Below are 20,703 nucleotides of genomic sequence, written 5' to 3'. Positions count from 1 at the left end.
TTCTTCATTAACAGTACACATAATATGTACAAACTAAATTGTACTGTCGGAGTTCAGACTTAAATTTATCATGATTGAAAACTATTTTCTTCCGCCATTACTTCCCACTCGTAATTACGACTTTGGTTGGACGTTCATGTACATTCGACTCGTAATTTCAATCTTTCTGACATGACTTGAACGCATCAGTAGTCAATGTTTTTGCGATCTACTGATACTCGCAGGACATTTTATAGGTGAAAGGAACATGGTTAGGGTCATTCCTTCTGAGTGTGAGGACAGTGAGCTTGAGGAGAGTGAGGAAGAGTGGATCCCTGAATCAGGTTTGAGAGACAGATAAGGTCAGGGCTCAGTTGGGGTCAGTCAGCAAAGTATTTATATAAATTATTTTTATATTATTTATATTACAAAGTAAGTATATGTGTGTGTGTGTGTGTGTGTGTGTGTGTGTGTGTGTGTGTGTGTGTGTGTGTGTGTGTGTGTGTGTGTGTGTGTGTGTGTGTGTGTGTGTGTGTGTGTGAGAGAGAGAGAGAGAGAGAGAGAGAGAGAGAGAGAGAGAGAGAGAGAGAGATAGAGAGAGAGAGAGAGAGAGAGAGAGAGAGAGTGTGTGTAGTGTTTGTTTGGTGTAAATGTTTGTATGAACATTTATACATGAGGTGTTATGGGGTGTTAGTTGTAATTCGTAGTAGTAGTTGTTTTTGTTTATTGTTTGATGTTTGTGATTGGTTGAAACCATTTTTGATTGATGTTTGTCAAAATAAAGCTATTTATAATGCACATATTGCTTGGTTTCCCTATTCCACCTATGTAGAAATCATGGATATATTACCAGGGACCCCCAAGCTCCCCAAATATGGGGTGAAAGATTTTTCCCCCCAAAAAAACAAAAAGTCATGCCATAGAGGCTTGCACAATTTTGCACAAAAAATGTTTCATATACATTTTAGAGATGTAACCATTGACTTAAAAATCCAATTAAAGGCAGTAAAAATAGTACCAAAGTGAAAAAAAAAAAAAACATTTTTTTAGTTTAAAGATATAGCACATATTTCAGGACACATGCTTTCACTTGACAAAACTTGTTATAAGACAAAAAAACAAACACGAAAAGAAATTGTAGGATGTCAGAAGGATTTATTAGTTGCAAAAATATAAAATATAAGAAAAAACAAAACAATCAAACTGTGTGTGTACAGCTTTCTCTATACTTGTGAGAGCAAAGTGTCTTTACTAACATAATGCATTGTCATAGAAACTGTTTTACATGTTATGTGTCCTCACTAAAAAGGCCAATTAATGGTCCAGATGATGTTACTCTTTAAATCTAATAATGTGCACAGGTTTTTGTGAGGGTTAACTTCAGGGTTGGAGATATCATTCACCTGATATAAAAACAATGGAAGTCTATAAAATGTCCTCGGTAATATAGTTTCTAAGGTCTCTGTGTGTGTGTCTTATGATGTTTTGGGGGTATTTTCTGTATTTTGTTTTTTCAAAACTATCATTATCAGAGAGTCACTGTGACATATAGCACAGCAATGTTTTAGGCAACCTGAGTTCAAATTCCTCTTGTGATCTCATTCTCCTCCCAGTACATCCTATCTCTCTTCAATTGTTCTGTCCAATAAAGGCAAAAATGCCAGAATTTTTTTATTATAATAAACTATCATCATCATCATTTATTACAAATAATTAGGCATATAAACTTCCAGTGAGCGTTCAAGACACATACATGTATAGAATGTTAGTTAATATTATATATAAACAAATGTTCTAGGTAAATGTGCAGTAAATGAATATTGTTTGTCCAGAATATTGTTTGTCCAGAATATTGTTTGTTACACTGTTTATTTTGTTTAATGTCAGAGCTGTGTCTGTGGACATTAACTTGTGCTGTAAAACACCTGTATTGCAGAACTGACTATAGAACTATAGCATCACTCTTACTTTATAAAAACCATAAACTGAAGGATGAATTATTTTTCATTATTATCAGGTGAATGTGAGGATCCACTCGTTTAGCGACCTTCTATTAAATGCACCTCAAAAAGTTGCATGGCATGTTTTTCTTGATTTTTAATGGAAAAATTAAATCTGGATCACATAAATATTTTAACAAATGGAAGAAAATCATGCTGTGTCAGAACAATAATTCAACTAGGACCCTAGCCAAGTTTGAATGTATGGCACACAAAATTATTATTATTATTTTTTGTACTAAAACCTTAATTTACAAATAACATTAATTGGGGGAGAATGTTCATTAGAAGTTCGAAAAAATCTGAATTACAAAATAAGAATGTGTTCATTTTTAAATCAGTTGCAGTTGTTTCCTTTAATGAGGAAGAAAGTTCCAGCAGCGACTCCCAGCAGTCCCAGAGTCAGACCCACTCCACAGAACACAGCTGGACCAACACTGGGGAGAGCAACGTCCACTTCTGAAATACACAAGCACATGATGATGCATGTCACAGAATGTAAGTGCATGTATTTAATGTTTACTGTAAAGTTACATTTTTAGAGTTGTACTTGTGACATTTTCTTCCTAATATTTCCTAGATAGGGGCAATTAACTGTATTTATGATTAATGTCTACATAAGTCATTTTAATAAACTTCTCAAGAAGTAATTTGTTTAGGATATGTCATGTTTGCCCTAAATTGCTTAAGATGATTTCTGTTGTAATATATCAGCTGATCTGAAGCAAAGAATTTGTGAACAATTAGGATTAATTAGAATCGTACAGCCACTAAATCTATGAATCAGTGCCTCACCCCATGTTTTGGTTTGAGGTTGGCCTGGAATGGATTTGTGGTTCACAGTGCAGCTGTACATGTCTCCCTCTTTTGGCATGAACTTCAGAGTAGAGAAGATGTTGAAGGTGCCGTCATCTTTTCTGCGGTACTGGCTTAGACTCATGCCTTCTGTCACAATCTGATTGTTTTTAGTCCATGACACATTGACAGGTGGAGGGAAGAATCCAGTCACATGACAGATGAGGGCATTCTCAGCATCCTGCACCACTTCATCTTTTGAATAGATGGAAGTATCTGGGATGTCTGTGAACACACAGAAAAAGACGCTGGTTTGTACTTGGGACCTCAGTATACATTTTATCTTGGACCACAAGACAAATTTTGCAAACCAAAATCTTGATTATATTGGTTATGATTTCTGCAGTTGATTTCTTTGCATCTCCAAAAAAGTAAACTTTGTATTATTATATATCTATTATTAATATTATATAATAATTATATGCATTGTGTATGTCTTACCTAGTCGCTCAACCGGGGATTTGTAAATCTGAATGTGTGTTTGTAAGTTTTGTTTGCAGGCCTCTATTTGACCAACAGCATTCCCATACCATCCCTCAAAGCTGACAGGATCTGCAAAGCCAGGCAGTGTCACTACTCCTTCTTTTCTAACGAAGTCTAAATGGTACAGTTCCTCGCCATCAAATCCATACAGATATTCTTTCTCTGTATCAGAACATCCAGTAAAGAAAACATCCCTGTGCACAACTGAAACAGATGAAGTGTCATGTTAGACAGAATGGATAAACAGTATGGATGAATAACAAAGGATGAACTTTATCTGATGTACAATCAGTACAGTGATATTTAGAAACAATCCATTTAAAACAACATAGTAATTGTTTCTCGACCCTGAAAAAATGCTATTGAATAGATAATATTGAAGGATCTAAGGATTCTATAGCAACCTTTGTGAATAGTTTCAAGAGAACCACAATAGATCTGTGTTGTTTTATAGATTTGTGTTGTTTGTGTTTTTATATATCCACTATTTAATTGCCATTTAATTATATAATAATGTATTATACATTTTGAATCAATTGTCCCTTTTTTACTCATTCAATGATCAGTCATTTTATATTATTTTCCATTATTGTTTAATCTCATATTGTGTTGTCTTCACAAACAAGTTAGAGATAAGAGAATGTCTCAGTTTCAATGTTTAAATGGCACATGATGTGAAGCATTTTTTATTTGGTATAATAACACTTGAATTTGTGGTGGTCAGACAATGTTATTGAGCATTGAAACAGACGCAACTAAAATGAGTTATTCTTCTGCTTTCTGCTCTTCACTGGCTTCCTCTGTCTGCCTCTAGATCCTGAGTTTTCTATCCTCAGCCTGATAGAAGGCTGTTAATACAGTTTCTATATCAGACAAAATAAAGTCACACTACTGATTTTGGGCATCAGACAATACTCTGCAGACAGGTTTTGGGTTCCATACAATTTTGATCATGATCATACTTGCTTATACTTTAACTTTATAAATCAGCAGATATAATTTTTGCAGATAGTTTTCTGACTTACCTTGAGTCTCAGTACTCACAATAACAGCGAGCATAAGCAGGACACCATACATCTCCATTGTTTATTCAGAAGTGAGTAGAGCAAACACATATCAAACAGTCCTGGAGTGAATAATAGATAGAGCTGCTGATCCCTGATCATGTAGAAGCCTCCCAATCACATCATCCAATCAGAAACTGAGCCCTACTCTGACATCACTGTATCTAGTTAAAATGATGTTCTATTTCAGACTTGTTTGGTTGTTAAGAAGTAGGTTTCTTTACTCTGTATTGTATTCTGCCTTGAATTTTGGTTTCTGTATTTCAGAAAACTATACACAATATTTATTAACATGTATAAAATAATTTACATGCATTTACAGTATGTGAATGTGTGTGAATGTCTCTCTCTCTCTCTCTCTCTCTCTCTCTCTCTCTCTCTGTGTGTGTGTGTGTGTCTCAATGTCTCTCTCTCTCTCTCTCTCTCTCTCTCTCTCTCTCTCTCTCTCTCTCTGTGTGTGTGTGTGTGTGTGTGTGTGTGTGTGTGTGTGTGTGTGTGTGTGTGTGTGTGTGTGTGTGTGTGTGTGTGTGTGTGCGTGCGTGCGTGTGTAAATAAGGTAATATCTGTAAATGTTTATTCTAAACCTATCTGGGCTTTTAAACTTTTATATTTTTTTTATTCCTATGTTATGTGTCTTGTTATACATTTTGAACAATACCAGTTCTTGTCTTAGGTCAACTTTGATTATCTTTTTTGATCCACTTTAAATGTTGATTTATATGCAGACATCCCAAGTCTCATCCTAAAGGGGGGAGGTGTGTGTGTGGGGGGGTGGGTGGGGGGGGGGGGGGTGGGGGTAGGTCAGACTTCTTCAGAGGTAGTGTGAACACTCAAATCTTGCCCAGATCAGATTTTTTCAAATCAGATTTAGACCACTTCCAATATGTTGTCCTGAATCAGACCCAGGTCTGATTTTTTTTTCAATGCGGCCGCAGTGTGAACAACCAAGGCGGATTTAATGCGACTTTTACGTCAATCTACATCGACATTTGTCACAAATTATGCACCAGCGAGTTAGCCCTAGACACAGACAGTAAAATGTAAAACTTGACTAGGCCTACAAAATGGAGAACAATGATGGTGCAAGTCAATGGAGGGAGAGCCTGGATATAGATGGCAAAACAGGCAAGTTTTGATATAGCCTACGGATATAGAAAATCTTGAGTGGAAACACACTTTAAGCTTCACCAGTGCGCGGACGCACTGAAGCGTTTTTTTGTTTAAATAGGTCAAAATTACTATCCGATTTAATGTTATCACCTTGACAAACTATAGGCTACATCATTAAAAAGATATAAGACTAGGGATCGCCCGATATGGATTTTTTTAGTGCCGAGATTTTTTTTCATCAGCCTTAGCCGATGACCGATATGGGCTGCCGATTTTCTTGAGCCGATATTTGGAGCTGATACTGCTTTTGCTCCCTCAATTTACATCATAAAAATGACACAATTGTCATGATGATAACAAATGTTACAAGTCTCAATATAAAAATAAAAAAACATTTATTGAACTTAAAGGTGGGGTATGTGATTTGCAAAACGGCCTGCAGATTTTGAAAATACACAACTCAAATGGTCCTACCTTCTTTCCTTTGACTCCACCCATTCAAAGAACATGGACCAATCAATGGTACGACCGATTGATTGACACACTTACTGTCCAATGATTCTAGGTGGTCTTGGAAATGATTGGCTGGAGTTTTTCGAGTCCTGCCTGTTCCACAGATAATTAAATTGCTTAATTTTTATTTCAGTGCTTCTAACTCAGTGGCTGTAAGTGGGTTAGGAATAGGATTTTAAGTGATTTTGAAAAAATGGCCAAAAAAGAGAATTATATACCCCACCTTTAAAAAAAAAAAATTAACAAATAGTTAAAACAGGTGAGGTAGAACAGGACTTTAAAGTTCTTCAAATGGCTCTCCTCGATCCGGAATAGGGGCTTATCTAGCGAATCGACCGGCCATTTTTCTAAAAATAAAATAAATGTATATACTTTTTAACCATAATTGTTAATCTTGTGCTGGACTGCACGCGCCGGGCATGACGTCATCACATTGGAAAGGTCACAGGTGACATCATTAAACATTCATTAAACATCCAGGATACGCACACAAAATGACCATTTTAAACAATAAACTGACACAGACATAAATAGCCTATGTCATTCATCATACAATAAAATTTTAACGATCCTCCTCCTCCACGCTAGTAAACAATGGGGCGGTACTTACACTTGACCTTCCCAACGTGATGACATCACGTGTGCAGTCCAGTACTTTTTTTTTTTTTTTTTTAGAAAATGACCGGTCGTTTCGCTAGATAAGCCCCTATTCCTCAGCTGGGAGTGAGGAGAGTCATTTGAAGCACTTTAAAATCCTTTGAAACTGCATTGATTTGCACTTCAACATTTTGGTTGCAATTGAAGTCCATTATTGTTGTGGAGAAAATCCTAAAATGTTTTCCTCAAAAAAAATTATTTATTTTCCACTGAAGAAAGAAAAGACATGAACATCTTGGATGGCTTTGGAGTTAGTAAATTATCAGGATTTTTATTTTATTTTGGGGTGATCTAATCCTTAAAGAATAGGCACTATAATTAACATCATTATAAACCGCTGGCTGACTTTCCATTTGTTGGCATGATGTCATGTATTAATATTATTACATGATATATTAATATCATTAATTTGGGTATCCACCTTAGAGACAATCACCACTGACGTGACCCACTACAGAAAGGAGATCCTATGACAGATATGACAGACCTGGCCATTGTGTTCAGAAAACAATCTGGTTTTAAACACCACTAAAACCAAAGAGGTTATTGTGGACTTCAAAAGGTTCAAAAGGTCTAAAAGGACATCACATGCTCTACTGCTCATACAGGGGGTGGAGGTAGAGTGTGTGGATAAAATCAAGTTTCTGGGGATCCTCATTACAGCAGACTTCACTTGGACTCTAAACATCTCCCACCATGGTGAAAAAAGCTCCACCAAGAGTTTTCTTCCTCTGGAAGTTGTATCCTTTAAAGTATCCTTTATCACTGTGTGACTGTGTGGTATGCCAGCTGCACAGAACAGGACAAGAAGGACTTGGTTAAAACAGCACAGAGGATTGTGGGGAATCCACTTCCAGATCTGGAAATGGCCAGAACCCTTGCAGTAGATCCCATCCACCCAGGTCATAGACTGTTAGTTCCACTTCCCTCAGGGTTGAGATACAGAAATATGAAAACACACACAAACAGACAGAGAAACAGCTTCTTTCCAAAAGATGTGATCTCCATTACACGCACCCCCTGCACATATGTGGCCCTGGACCACCAAACCAGTCACATTGGTACATTTTTTTGTAATGTGTACATCTTCTGATAGCTGAATAAGTAAGTGCAAAAAAATGTTCGCGATTCTGCTGCATTGACTCACAAAAATAAAGGTTTTATATATTTATGGTAGGAAATGTACAAAATATTTTCATGGAACATGATCTTTACTTAATATCCTAATGATCTTTGGCATAAAAGAAAAATCTATAATTTTGACCCATACAATGTAGTGTTGGCTGTTGCCACAAATATACCCGTGCGACTTGTTGATTAATTATGTCGATAGCTGGTGTCTGTGTATACACACACAAACACCTTCCAGCTATCGACATAATTGCACTTGACATAATTGCACTTTATTTAGCAGTAATTGCTGCTGTTTATTGTTGTTTGTTTTTCCGTTTAACTGAGATTCACCAGACAGAATTTAATTGTACTATAATGACAATAAAATATAAAGTCGAAAAAAGTTAATAATATATATATTAATAATGAACATTTTAATAGCAGTATAATTTATTGAACAAAAATGAATTCTTTAATTTATTCAAATAAACCAAAAAACAGTTTTTCTAAAGTGATTGTTTTGGACAAGTATTAACTTAGATATTACTAAAATATATTTATCAATGCATTTTGCCCCATGTTGGTTTACATTTAGAAGATTTTTCATGAACAAACCACTTTTTATGATTTATTTTCACACACAATCTGTTGCTCCACCAATGTTCAATACAAGCATATATATTTTTTCTGCAATCATTCTGTCAGAGTATATTGAGGACCCAAAAGCAGAGAAGAGTGCTGCAATAATGTTTATCAGAAAATGGTAACAAAGGGTGCATCAAACGGACGCGCGACTGAGATGAACAACACAAATGGCAAAACTTGGCTGAAGGGTAGCAGCAGTAGAGATTCCAGCGCAGGGTAGTAGAGAGCAGCAGTCAAGACTCCCATCCTGTCCCATCATGGCAACGTGGTACAAACCCACAGATGCAGATAAGGTGGTGGGCCACAGGCAGCTGGATAGCAACGAGACAGAGCGTGTGCAATAATCTGGCAATGAAGCAGGGGAAATAGTAGAAGTAAGAGAAAATTAGAGTAAAGAGAGAACAGGTGAGAAAGAGGTCAGCGAGAGCGCTGATTGCAAAGAGGAACAGCTGAGAGATGAAGTGTGTGTGTGTGTGTGTGTGTGTGTGTGTGTGTGTGTGTGTGTGTGTGTGTGTGTGTGTGTGTGTGTGTGTGTGTGTGTGTGTGTGTGTGTGTGTGTGTGTGTGTGCGTGTGTGTGTGCGTGTGTGTGTGTGTGTGTGTGTGTGCATGAGTGTGTGTGATAGAGGAAAACAGAGAGAGAGAAAACCAGGTTCATGACACACTATGGGAGTAGTGAAAAGCAAATATTTCTTGGGTATGCATTTTGGCGCGTTATGCTAACTCATTTAGTTCATTTATAGTATATTACGTTTTTAATTACTGTATGTTTACTGTTAATATGTTCTTAATAAAATGTTATAAATATGATCTATGTTATAGATATATCAACTATGACAATTTATTATAATGGGAAATATACTTTACAGGAGTTAAATTGTGACAAACTGCTATTCTATGTGATGATTTACCCGCTGACATGCTGGATCTCTGAATCAACGTTTACAATGTTAAACGGGCTTTAGCATCTTCTTTTTGCTCTTTCCCACTGTCTTCTTTTCTGTAGTAAAGTTTTTTGTTTACAAAATGTGCTGACAACAGCACCTTTTGTGTTATTTATATCAGATCAGGTACAGTAATTTGATTAGACAAGAATTCTTATCTTATCAAAGTGGATATTTTCCACAAGTTGTTAGCACTAGAAGACCAGGAGCAAAAGGAGCAGTCGATGCGGGCAGAGGCTCTAGCCACCGGGACCGGGGACACCCCCCTGTTACACGGCCCTGGTCCGAGGAGAGATTCACTGACCACTGCTTGCATCTCTAGTAGTATGGGCTTCAAAAGCCATAACTAAATCCCTACAATTCTCTTACTTATTAAAGGGACAATTCAACCACAAATGAAAATTCTGTCATCATTTACTTAACCTCATGTTGTTCTAAACCTTCATGACTTCCTTTCTTCTGTGGAACACAGAAGAGGATGTTTTGAAAAATGTCAATAGTTTGTTGCCCATTAAACTCAGAACAACATTGGACCCTATTGACTTCCGTTGTATGGACAAAACACACTGTACATTTTTTCAAGATATCTTTTGTTCCACAGAATATAGAAAGTCATACAGGTTTGGAATAAAATTAGTAAATCGTGATTTCCAGATCTGTCAAATTGCGAGGGCATTTCCTGTGCACGGCCCTATAGGACCCCCATAGATTTTCTGGATTCATCTTTCTTTCCTGAAGCCATTCTTTGTTGATTTTGGTGTGCGTATTGGCTTGCTGAAAATGGAAAGTTTTCTTAATTGTTAGCTTTCTAGCAGATGACAGAGGGTTCTGTGCCAAAACCGACTGGTACTTCGAGCTATTCATGATTCCCTCCACCTTAACTAAAGCCCCAGTTCCAGCTAAAGAAAAGCAGTCAGCACCATGCTTCACCGTGGGTGTTCTTTTACTGATGTGTTGTGTTGTTTTTGCACTAAACCCACTGCGCAATGTGACGTCGGAATGACGGTCCACTGAAGGGGTTGTTTTGTAACGCCAGGCAACGTCTTTTTTCGACGTCTACCGCACGTCTAATGTTGATGTCCGTGGGACTTCCGTGGGGTTATTTATAGTCCTAATATGGTTGTTTGTGGATGTCTTTTCAACACCAAATTTAGGCTAATATTAGACGTGGTTTTTATACAACTTCTTTAACTGTAGTCCCATGTTTCAAACGGGTGGAGGACGTGTTTTCTGTACTATGTATTTACATTTGGCAGACGCTTTTATCCAAGTGACTCTCCAGTTATCACCTGCTGCTGAGACAATCAAATGGAGTTTCTGGAAAATGATCTTAAATAATTATAAATAATCTGTATTCTTATGTATTAACAACAATTTTGATATTTGTAAATAAAAAAAGATTACATATTAATCATCTAAATGTCCTGCACCTGTCATAAACGTCCAAATGACGTCCAGAAAAATTACCCAGTTCAAAGGTCAAATGTTGAACGTCAATATGATGTCCAAGTTGGGTCATTGGACGTGCAAATAGTGGACTTAGTTTGGACGTCGAATAGATGTCCAGAATTGGTCATGGACCGACGGACCCAACATGATCTGCACATCTATCCGACGTCCAATGTTTAATGGGAACATACCTCTAACAATTTTGGCCAAAAACTTTAATGGTCTCATCATATGACACATTTTTTCACATGGTGTTGGCAGGCTGGATATTAATTGATTTATTTTGTGTTGTGTTTTATCAAAGTTTTTGTCAGAAAAGGCTTGTGTCTTGCCACCCTGCCCCATAACCCAGATGGAGAATATGAGAGATAGTTATCACATATGGAGCAACCAGTGCTTGGCTGTTGTGCCAGGTCTACTTTCTTCACTTGTTGATGACTATCTTCACTGTGTTCCATACAATATCTAATGCCTTGGAAATTTTGTATAACCCTCGCCTGAGCAATACATTTCAATATGAGATCCAGTTGATCTTCGTATAAGCTCTTTGTGGCCCATGGCTGTTGTAGTAGCATGCACAAAATCAGTCACTGTTTAAATTTAGCTTAAAGAGCAAAAGCTTATACATCAGAATCAGTTCCTTTAATTTTCATTTCAAAGTTCCAAAACAGGATCTGTCACCAAGACTTGGAACGATGTGAAAGAGTTCCACATAAGTCTACAAACCACTCGTGTGGTTTAATGAGAACACAGACCATATGTTATAATAATCTGCTGAACAATGTAAAATAAAACTGTTAATGCATGCTTAGACTTTATCAGTAAGCATTTCATGCTGCAAGCAGTCTTGCTGTCTTTTATTATTATAGTATATCACAACATCAAGCCTGTTCTATTTTAGTCAGAACAGGTCTAAGAAATCCCCTCAAAAATCCCCATGAAAAGCACCAATCATTTTGGTTTATTTCAGCTTCCACTGTAATATCATCTGTTGCTAGAGAAGAATGATTTTAGAATATCCTTCACTGGCCCTGAAATACTGTTCACTGCTGCCACCCTCTGACTGCAAGAGCTTCTTCATTTCTACATGCTTCAAAAACAACTCAGAAGCCCCACCTAGAGGATTTCCAGTTTGATTTTTTAAATTCTCAAAACCTAAACAAAATAACCTAAACTTTCCTGAATATAATCCTGAATTAGACGATATCTAATGTTTTAATGCAATTGCTATTACAGTATAGATTATCTCGTAGTATTTGCATTATAAACTTATTTGGATTTTTTAAGTAAAAAAGATATGAACAAATTCCAAAATATATTTTAGTTCATATTCTTAATATATAATCTTAAAAACAATGTACCGGCCCTTTTGTATTTTGCATTACTTTTGATTTGACATGTTCCTGGTTCAACATTTTGTTGATTCTGCAACAAAATTCCTGTCAGAAAGTTTAAGTCCTAACCATATCCCCACCACCTTACCGAGGGGCATAAATTTAAATTTAAGGGACACAATAAACATTTCTCAATAGCCATTTTTTTTATGGGGACACCAATAATACGGGAAAATTGTAGCTATACTTGCAAGGATATGTGTACAAAGAGGAAACTTATTAGTGTAACATGGAGACCCTGACCGTGCTATTATCCTTCTTCTCAAAGTTTCTCTCTGGTTCAATGAAAAAGCTGACTAAAATGACCAAAATATTCTTAATTGGTGTGCGATATTGACAAAAAAAATCTCTATATTTTCGGGGGTTTTATCGATATTGATAATTAGAACACATTTTTCTGAGTGTGATTGTACCGTGGCATGTTTAGGATTGTCGTGGACAGCTGACTCCTACATTTTTTGATATTCTTCATATTCTGTGTGGCGGTCAGTTCACAGCAGTGACAAAAATATTTTTACCTTTTATTGGCGTTTTTACCTTTATAAATTTAATTTAAACTTAAATGCATGCATCATCTTTTGAGTCAATTTCATAAATTTAATCAAATTAAATTATAATAATAAGACACATAGGGCTGTTACCAATCAAATTAAATTTATTTATAACAGTGTGATACACGGAAAGAGATCATACAATTTAAAAATGGAAGAAAAAATAAAATAATACTAATATAAACATCAAATGTGACCGGACACCTATAAATTAAATTTCCTCCATCCCAGTAAAAACAATGCAATTTATTTTTGTTCTATAATATTTTTTCCTTTTAATTTTGTATTTTGAGAGCATTTTTTTTAAAATGTATTAATATTTATGCAATATTTATGGTCTATTTTTGCCATTGAAAATAATACAAAAATGTCTCTCTCTCTCTCTATATATATATATATATATATATATATATATATGTTTTTTTTTATTGTTTTATTTTATTAATGAAGTATTTTAGTTTACAGTTTTTTACAATCACTTTGTTACTATTTTCAGAACCTTGATGTCATTTTTCACAACTCTAGACACAAAACTCACAACCAATGATCAAAATACAAATTTTTCAAAACTCTAACCCTTTTCTCAATTGCTTGGATACAATACACATACAACTTAGATCATTTGTTCATTCAACAAAAATCACCTGTTCAATATGACACAACTTACAGTTTTTTTCGATTGCTAAACGACAGTGAGCACAACTGGAGCTACATGTGCAAAACTCTAACTACAGTCTGCACTACCAACAGTCACCTGAGCTAAACAGTTCACATCACCTGCAAAACTCACTCCAAGCAACACAACTCTTAACACATGGCTCAAAACAGGCTCAGTGCAGCCAAACACTATGCACAACCCTCACTGAGATAACACACACTGTCACTCAGAACACACTGAGAGTAAAAACACTAGCATCAAACACCAATACAGAAAATACAAACTTTTCATCTTTACAGTTTGAACAATGTCAGTGACTTCATACAAAGTAATATTTTCTTCAAAGAAAAGAGTGACATTCTTTCACATGATTTATTTAAATTTTTTGAACATAACAATTCTTTAAGGTAAATGAAAATGAGCAGTTTGCTTCAATAGTCTGTAGTAATTTACGGAATTACAGTAATGAGGAAAAAAAGGTAGATACTAAAAGTACATACTGTAATTCAAACAAATAATTGAGGGGCTAATCCTGCCTCTCCCTAGCATCAGGCCACAGGTTTTCATCAACATCACATCTAATGTTCTCTCTTGCCATGCACCTTCTGGAGTGCCTTATCCATCCCTGCAGTCCTATGGACTCGTGTCCTCACATCCGGCACGCATGGCTTCCAAAAGAGACATTTGGTCATGTGGGTGGTGGTGACCAAACACTTTCCACCTCCAGGCAGAAAAAAACTCCTCTATTGGGTTGAGGAAGGGTGAATATGCAGGCAGGTACAAAACCATAAATCTGCGACAATAGCATTTTCCTGCGCATCTGAAAATATTTTTCCTCTTCCTCGTGTTGGGGCCAGCCTTTGGGTCCTGTTGTATATTACAGTATATACAGTAATACAGTAAAAACTATATTTTACAGTCAAACTTACTGTAATATATATATCTGTGTAAATTTTCTATAATTGCAAAACAAAATATATTACTGTAATGTTCTCATTTACTGTAAGGATGTAACTCTCCTGTTTCAGCTGAAGTTGCCATCCGCAGTGTTTGAAAGGCACAAGGCTGAAATCTATTCTGTTTTGAATGTGTGGTTCACAGTTTTGACAGCAGTGTGTTAGCATTTGAACAAAGTGCTGTAAATCCACAGTGTTGTGCAGGTTGTGGTTAAAGTCATGGGATAAGTGTGTAGAGTTTTGAAAACTGTGTTCAAGCAATGAAAAACGAACTAGAGTTTGGTCCACATGAACTGCTGTTGTGCAGACTGTAGTTAGAGTTTTGCACATGTAGCTCCAGTTGTGCTCACTGTCGTTTAGCAATCGAAAAAAACTGTAAACACAACTACAACACAGCTGTCATCGTTTACACACAACAACTCAAAATTGTTCACACTTGTTTCTAATGATGTGATCAAATCAGTTGTCTAGAATATAAGCCAGTTGGACCAGGTACATTGAGTGTTGATACCACAATGGATGGAAAAAATGTGAGAGGCAGAGGAGAAAGAGGAGGAAGAGGAGGAAGAGTTCGAGTAAGAGGTGGTGGACGAGGAGGAAGAGTACAAGGACAACGAAGAGCAAGTCCAAGAATAGTAATTTCAGATCAAATTCGGGCAACTGTGATAGACCATGTTCTTGTTCATGGAATGACAATGAGGGAAGCAGGACAAAGAGTACAACCCGAAAAGAGTTTTTCTCTGCGTGGCGATGGAAGGTCTATGACCGCAACCCATATACAAGGGTAAATCTTTTACAGGCAATGGATTAGGCCTGTGATGGCATAGGTGTGGAGTGTTGTCCGGCTGGATCCGGCACACGAGAGGGTTCTTCCCACGTTGTCTAGGAAGGGACAACATTGCATGTGATGTGGACGAAGTCCTCTGGCCGGACCCAGCACGAAGACGGGATGCTGAGGCAGAATGAGTCTCTCAATGACTTTGATTTTGTGTAATACGCTTTTCATTTAGAGTTGTCTTTGTTGAAAATATGAAAAATACAGAAATGCAATACTGTATTACATTATTGTGAAATACTGTAAGGTAAATGAAAATTAGCAGTTTGCTTCAATAGTCTGTAGTAATTTACGAAATTACAGTAATGAGGAAAAAAAGGTAGAGACTAAAAGTACATGTAATTCAAACAAATAATTGAGGGGCTAATCCTGCCTCTCTCTAGCATCAGGCCACAGGTTTTCATCAACATCACTTTTCTCTCTTGCCATGCACCTGCGGAAGAACCTTCTGGAGTGCCTTATCCATCCCTGCAGTCCTATGGACTCGTGTCCTCACATCCGGCACGCATGGCTTCCAAAAGAAACATTTGGTCATGTGGGTGGTGACCAAACACTTTCCACCTCCAGGCAGAAAAAAACTCCTCTATTGGGTTGAGGAAGGGTGAATATGCAGGCAGGTACAAAACCATAAATCTGCGACAATAGCATTTTCCTGCGCATCTGAAAATATTTTTCCTCTTCCTCCTGTTGGGGCCAGCCTTTGGGTCCTGTTGTATATTACAGTATATACAGTAATACAGTAAAAACTATATTTTACAGTCAAACTTACTGTAATATATATATCTGTGTAAATATTCTATAATTGCAAAACAAAATAAATTCCTGTAATGTTCTCATTTACTGTAAGGATGTAAATCTCACCTGTTTCAGGTGAAATTGCCATCAGCAGTGTTTGAAAGACACAAGGCTGAAAAACGAACTAGAGTTTGGTCCACATGAACTGCTGCTGTGCAGACTGTAGTTAGAGTTTTGCACATGTAGCTCCAGTTGTGCTCACTGTCATTTAGCAATCGAAAAAAACTGTAACATCAAAGTACTACTATTTCAAAAGGCAATTCACACATTACATTTCAAATGTGTGTCTATTCATTTCTTTACAATGATCTAACTATCAAATGATACAACTGCTCAAAATGAGAAGTAACTGTTGCATTACACTTAATGTAGTTACAGACAAACAATCTTCCATGTTTACAGTAAATCATGAAAGTTTCAAGATAACGAGATTCATTGTCACCAATTAGCGTGGAGCATGAAGCAATTAGACTACAATATCCATGTATGTAGTCTAATATTTTATCATAATGCTTCATCAGACACGTGTCTATCGTCCCAAATACTGTACCACCTTTTCAGACTATTTACAGTATTGACAGGACTGCACTGTATAGATGCAGGCCCGTGTAATTGCTTGTCCAATTCTGCCAACTTGTTACTGATGATTGAGTGCACATTGTGGAATGAGTATATACTGTAAAGAGTTGATTGGGATTCAATTGCAAGAGCATAGTGATGCGTAACATGGAGCCAGCAGGTGATCCAGGTCACAATGGAGGTCAAGTAGTGGTGGGAGGAAGACGTGTTGGTCAGAGGAATGGCAGGGGACAGGCACTCCTTCTGAGAGGTGGTCGTGGGCCTCGTTTGAGAGGTGTGGGGGAACGTGGTAGAGGACAAGGCCACGGACCAAGACAGCGGCAGCAACAGCATAGAGTGTCCAATGAAATTCGGGCAATAGTTGTAGACCATGTCATAAATCATGGCATGACAATGACTGGCGGCTACATGATACAACCAAACCTCAGAAGGTCAACCTCAATAATCAGAATGTTCCGCAATGAGAACTGGTAAGTTATCAGCATGCACTAATCATTATGCTACTCTCAATTGTCAAATGACTGCATACCAATGTGTCTCACAGAAGAGGTGATGTGACCAAGTGTCTTCTTACTCTAATGTTCCCTGTAGAATTGTGACCAGGCCAAATAGTGGAGGCAGAGGCACAACCCTAACTGACCAACAAGAGCAGGCTGTGGTCCAGTTGGTTCGGGCCATAAATTATATTCGCCTTACAGAAATTCGCCAATCATCAGCATTAAACATATTCTCTCTACTACTGCAGTACTTTCACAGAGATGTATTTACTGTACATGTAGTGCCATAATGAAACCTGTATCACCTATTTTGTTATACAATATGTAATGATTGTACGAACAATGACAGTGAAACTATCGGTTGCTTGTGTGTGGGTGATCTATAGTTATATTTCAATGGTATTTCACAGTAAATTTGTTTTTTGAACCAATGATTGTGCAAGTGCAAGATTTCTTTAAAGATGTGAATGCACAATGCAATGTTTTGAACATTAGACCGCCTGTGTTACAAGTGATAACCGTTTTGAGTTTAGTGTCTAGAGTTGTGAAAAATGACATCAAGGTTCTGAAAATAGTAGCAAAGTGATTGTAAAAAACTGTAATATAGAGTCTAGGCCTTCAAAAAAAATGGTTGAAGCAGATTAGCGCCATCTGGTGAGAGTATGGAGAGAAAGCGTAGAACCATGTTGTAACCACTAGATGGCATAAACAGCACTCTATGGAGAGGCATGTGAATTCCCCAGCTGTTTATGGACATATTTACTTTTTCTTTTTTTTTTGTGGATTTGAATATATATCTCAAAAACTATTTCTTATATCAAGTTTTATATATTTTTTTTTTAGAAATAGTGATTTAAAGTGTTAGTTTTTGCATTATGATTAGTCAAACCTATTGTGTTAGAAAGAGAAGCTTGCCTAGAAGGAGAATTCTCCTAGAGTGGAAATCACACAATCCACCTAATATGTCATCATGGCTTAGTGATCTAATGATGTTTAATATTAATATATATATATATATATATATATATATATATATATATATATATATATATATATATATATATATATATATATAATTTTTCTTTTTTTTTCTTGATGTTTTAGAGTGTCACCCCTTTACTGCTGTGTACTTAAAAAAAAGTAGGCTACTTAGTATTTTTGTCAATTTTCCATTCATCTCGGGGGTAATTTTTGACCGAAGACCACAATTGTGACTATTTTTTTTCACGACCACTTAGCATGCTCGGATCAATTTAGGTCATGATCCGAGTCCCTAAATTGTTTTGTGTGTCCACATACATAATGCCATAAAAGTCACCAAGTTTCATAACATTCAGATGAAGCTGTGATTTTTAAAAATTCAAAACAGATTTTTTGTAATCAAAACTTATTGCTGTGTACGTGTATAAAAGTATGTTTGTGTGTGTGTGTGTGTGTGTGTGTGTGTGTGTGTGTGTGTGTGTGTGTGTGTGTGTGTGTGTGTGTGTGTGTCTGTGTGTGTGTGTGTGTGTGTGTGTGTGTGTGTGTGTGTGCGTGTGTGTGTGTGTGTGTGTGTGTCTGTTTTGCACTCTGGATGTTGTAGAGTGTCACCCCTTTACTGCCGAATAAATAAATTCAGAAATGACCGAAGACCGTCTGAGGGTTTAAACATGTTTACAGACATAGAGAATCTGATAGACGTTGGTAACCCATAAATAAATTACTGTAAGTAGGCTATCAACAAAATCTTTGCAATGGAGAGGAACAACAGAAGCTGCATTTGAAATGGCATTTAGATGCTTTTACACAGACATAATGTTTTGATGTTTTAAACATAAAACGTTGAATATTGATAGCCTATTTGAAATTATTTAAAACATGAAAAGATGTGATATTAAAACCGCCAGTAGGTGGCAGCAAGTCACTGTTAATGAGTCATTGAGATTCAACCTATTTTTTTACAGTCTATGGATTCAACTGAATCGTTCAAAAAGCTGATTCATTCAATACACCTCGTGTGTTTCTCAGAGACGCAAATACAGTGCTGTGGCTGTATTAGTTTTTAACTATTTTCGTTGGCGAAATAGAGCTAAAACAGGCAATGGTGTCTAAAATGTAGGCCTAAGTCAATTAATATTAACTTCTTGTTTATTAAACTTCACATTTTTATCATGCTAATATCTGGAGAAAAACTGCACTCTTCGTGTGATATTATATTAGATTAACTATATGAAATTATAGAAACCGACTAAAGTGAAAAGCGTGAAAATCTAAATGCGCACCCGCACATCACGTCGTAGTGTAGGCTAGCTATCTGTGTGTGTGTGTGAGGGATAGGCCTACTTAACAAGCTAGCTGTAAACCATAGACTGTAAAAAAATAGCTGTAAACGCATAGTCAAACGTTATAATCGCTACATCGACTAAATCGGTAACAAAATAACATAGCTTATCATAATTTTTTTGTCATGATGTCGACTCGGCATCATCTGTAGGCGATTAAAGAGAAAATAATCACTTCATCCGATGTGTAAAGTGAATAAAATAGCCTTGACTTACTGGAGTTCCACAAACTCCGCAAAAACGTTCTCTCCCACTGGACTGGAGCAGGCAGTGGACCAAAGCACTGTGAGGAGGGGGGACTCAAAATGTTTAAAATGTTTTGTTGTTGCCCTGTTTGCATTTGTATTGTTTTACTACTTACATAATTATTTTAAGTATATATCATTATATTATTTACAATACACATATTTTAATCATATTTTTAGGGGGTAGCCATTTTTATCTCTAAAATCAGAGGGAAATAAATAACACTGATATAAAAGCACCTAACCCTTGTAAGCCTAAACTTGACATAAACTGTAAACTTGTCCTTCAAATCTGATTGGTTGATTGGAATGTTGCTCAAGGATCAACAAAGATGTTGATCCAAGAACATGTTGTTCTTGGTGAAATTATTACGTTCACTGACATGAAACACATACCGTCAAACACTTTTGATGTCCTTCTTCATAATTTTAAGTATATATATATATATATATATATATATATATATATATATATATATATATATATATATATATATATTATTACAATTTTTTTCTTTTTACTTAAAATTATGAAGAAGGACATCAAAAGTGTTTGAAGGTATGTGTGTCATGTGTTTCCTATTTTGTGTATAGTGCAAAATAGATTTCTTAAAGGTAATTGGGGTGACAGTGAAATTCCAATAAAAATACACACCTGTCCAAAAATGTATGCAGTTGGCATTTAAATTACTTTAAAAAATGAGTTGAATCTTGAAGGTTAACTTATTTTGATGAGTTAAAGCAATGTAAAAACATTTGTCATAATTTATTCATCACATCAATAATGATGTAAAATATTAAACTAACATCATGTATTAGGCTATTTTGTTTATTAGTACCAGAGTGAGTTATGTTGTTGTACTGGATTTTTTCTAGGCCTATTGAATGTCTGTATAAGCTATTGCATGTCAATCATAAACATAATTACTGTGAAATGCTGTTCATTATTATTTGTTATGCTTATATTAAATTAGGCTTTACCTCAGATTTCTAGCTCTAACTCTGTAACCAGTAAAATCCCAAACTCGATTTCTTTAAGAATGCTGCCACAGAGGACTTTTA

At 36.2% G+C, this 20,703-nt stretch overlaps 1 protein-coding gene across 1 annotated transcript; it reads right to left on the bottom strand.

The window, feature by feature from the left end:
• Positions 1-1,114: 1,114 nt before the first annotated feature.
• Positions 1,115-4,753, bottom strand: LOC307011274 (SLA class II histocompatibility antigen, DQ haplotype D alpha chain-like). The gene is made up of 4 exons (XM_079636741.1): positions 4,343-4,753; positions 3,276-3,521; positions 2,775-3,059; positions 1,115-2,438 (listed from the first exon to the last, which is right to left on the bottom strand). Exons 1-4 carry the CDS (start codon positions 4,398-4,400, stop codon positions 2,317-2,319), a joined length of 711 nt encoding a protein of 236 aa, XP_079492867.1. The 5' UTR covers positions 4,401-4,753; the 3' UTR covers positions 1,115-2,316.
• Positions 4,754-20,703: the final 15,950 nt, after the last annotated feature.

The sequence above is a fragment of the Phoxinus phoxinus genome, assembly GCF_949152265.1.
Source record: "Phoxinus phoxinus genome assembly, chromosome: 15".
NCBI lineage: Eukaryota > Metazoa > Chordata > Actinopteri > Cypriniformes > Leuciscidae > Phoxinus > Phoxinus phoxinus.
The sequence above is the reverse complement of the archived record's forward strand: the minus strand, read 5'-3'. Positions and strand labels throughout refer to the sequence as shown.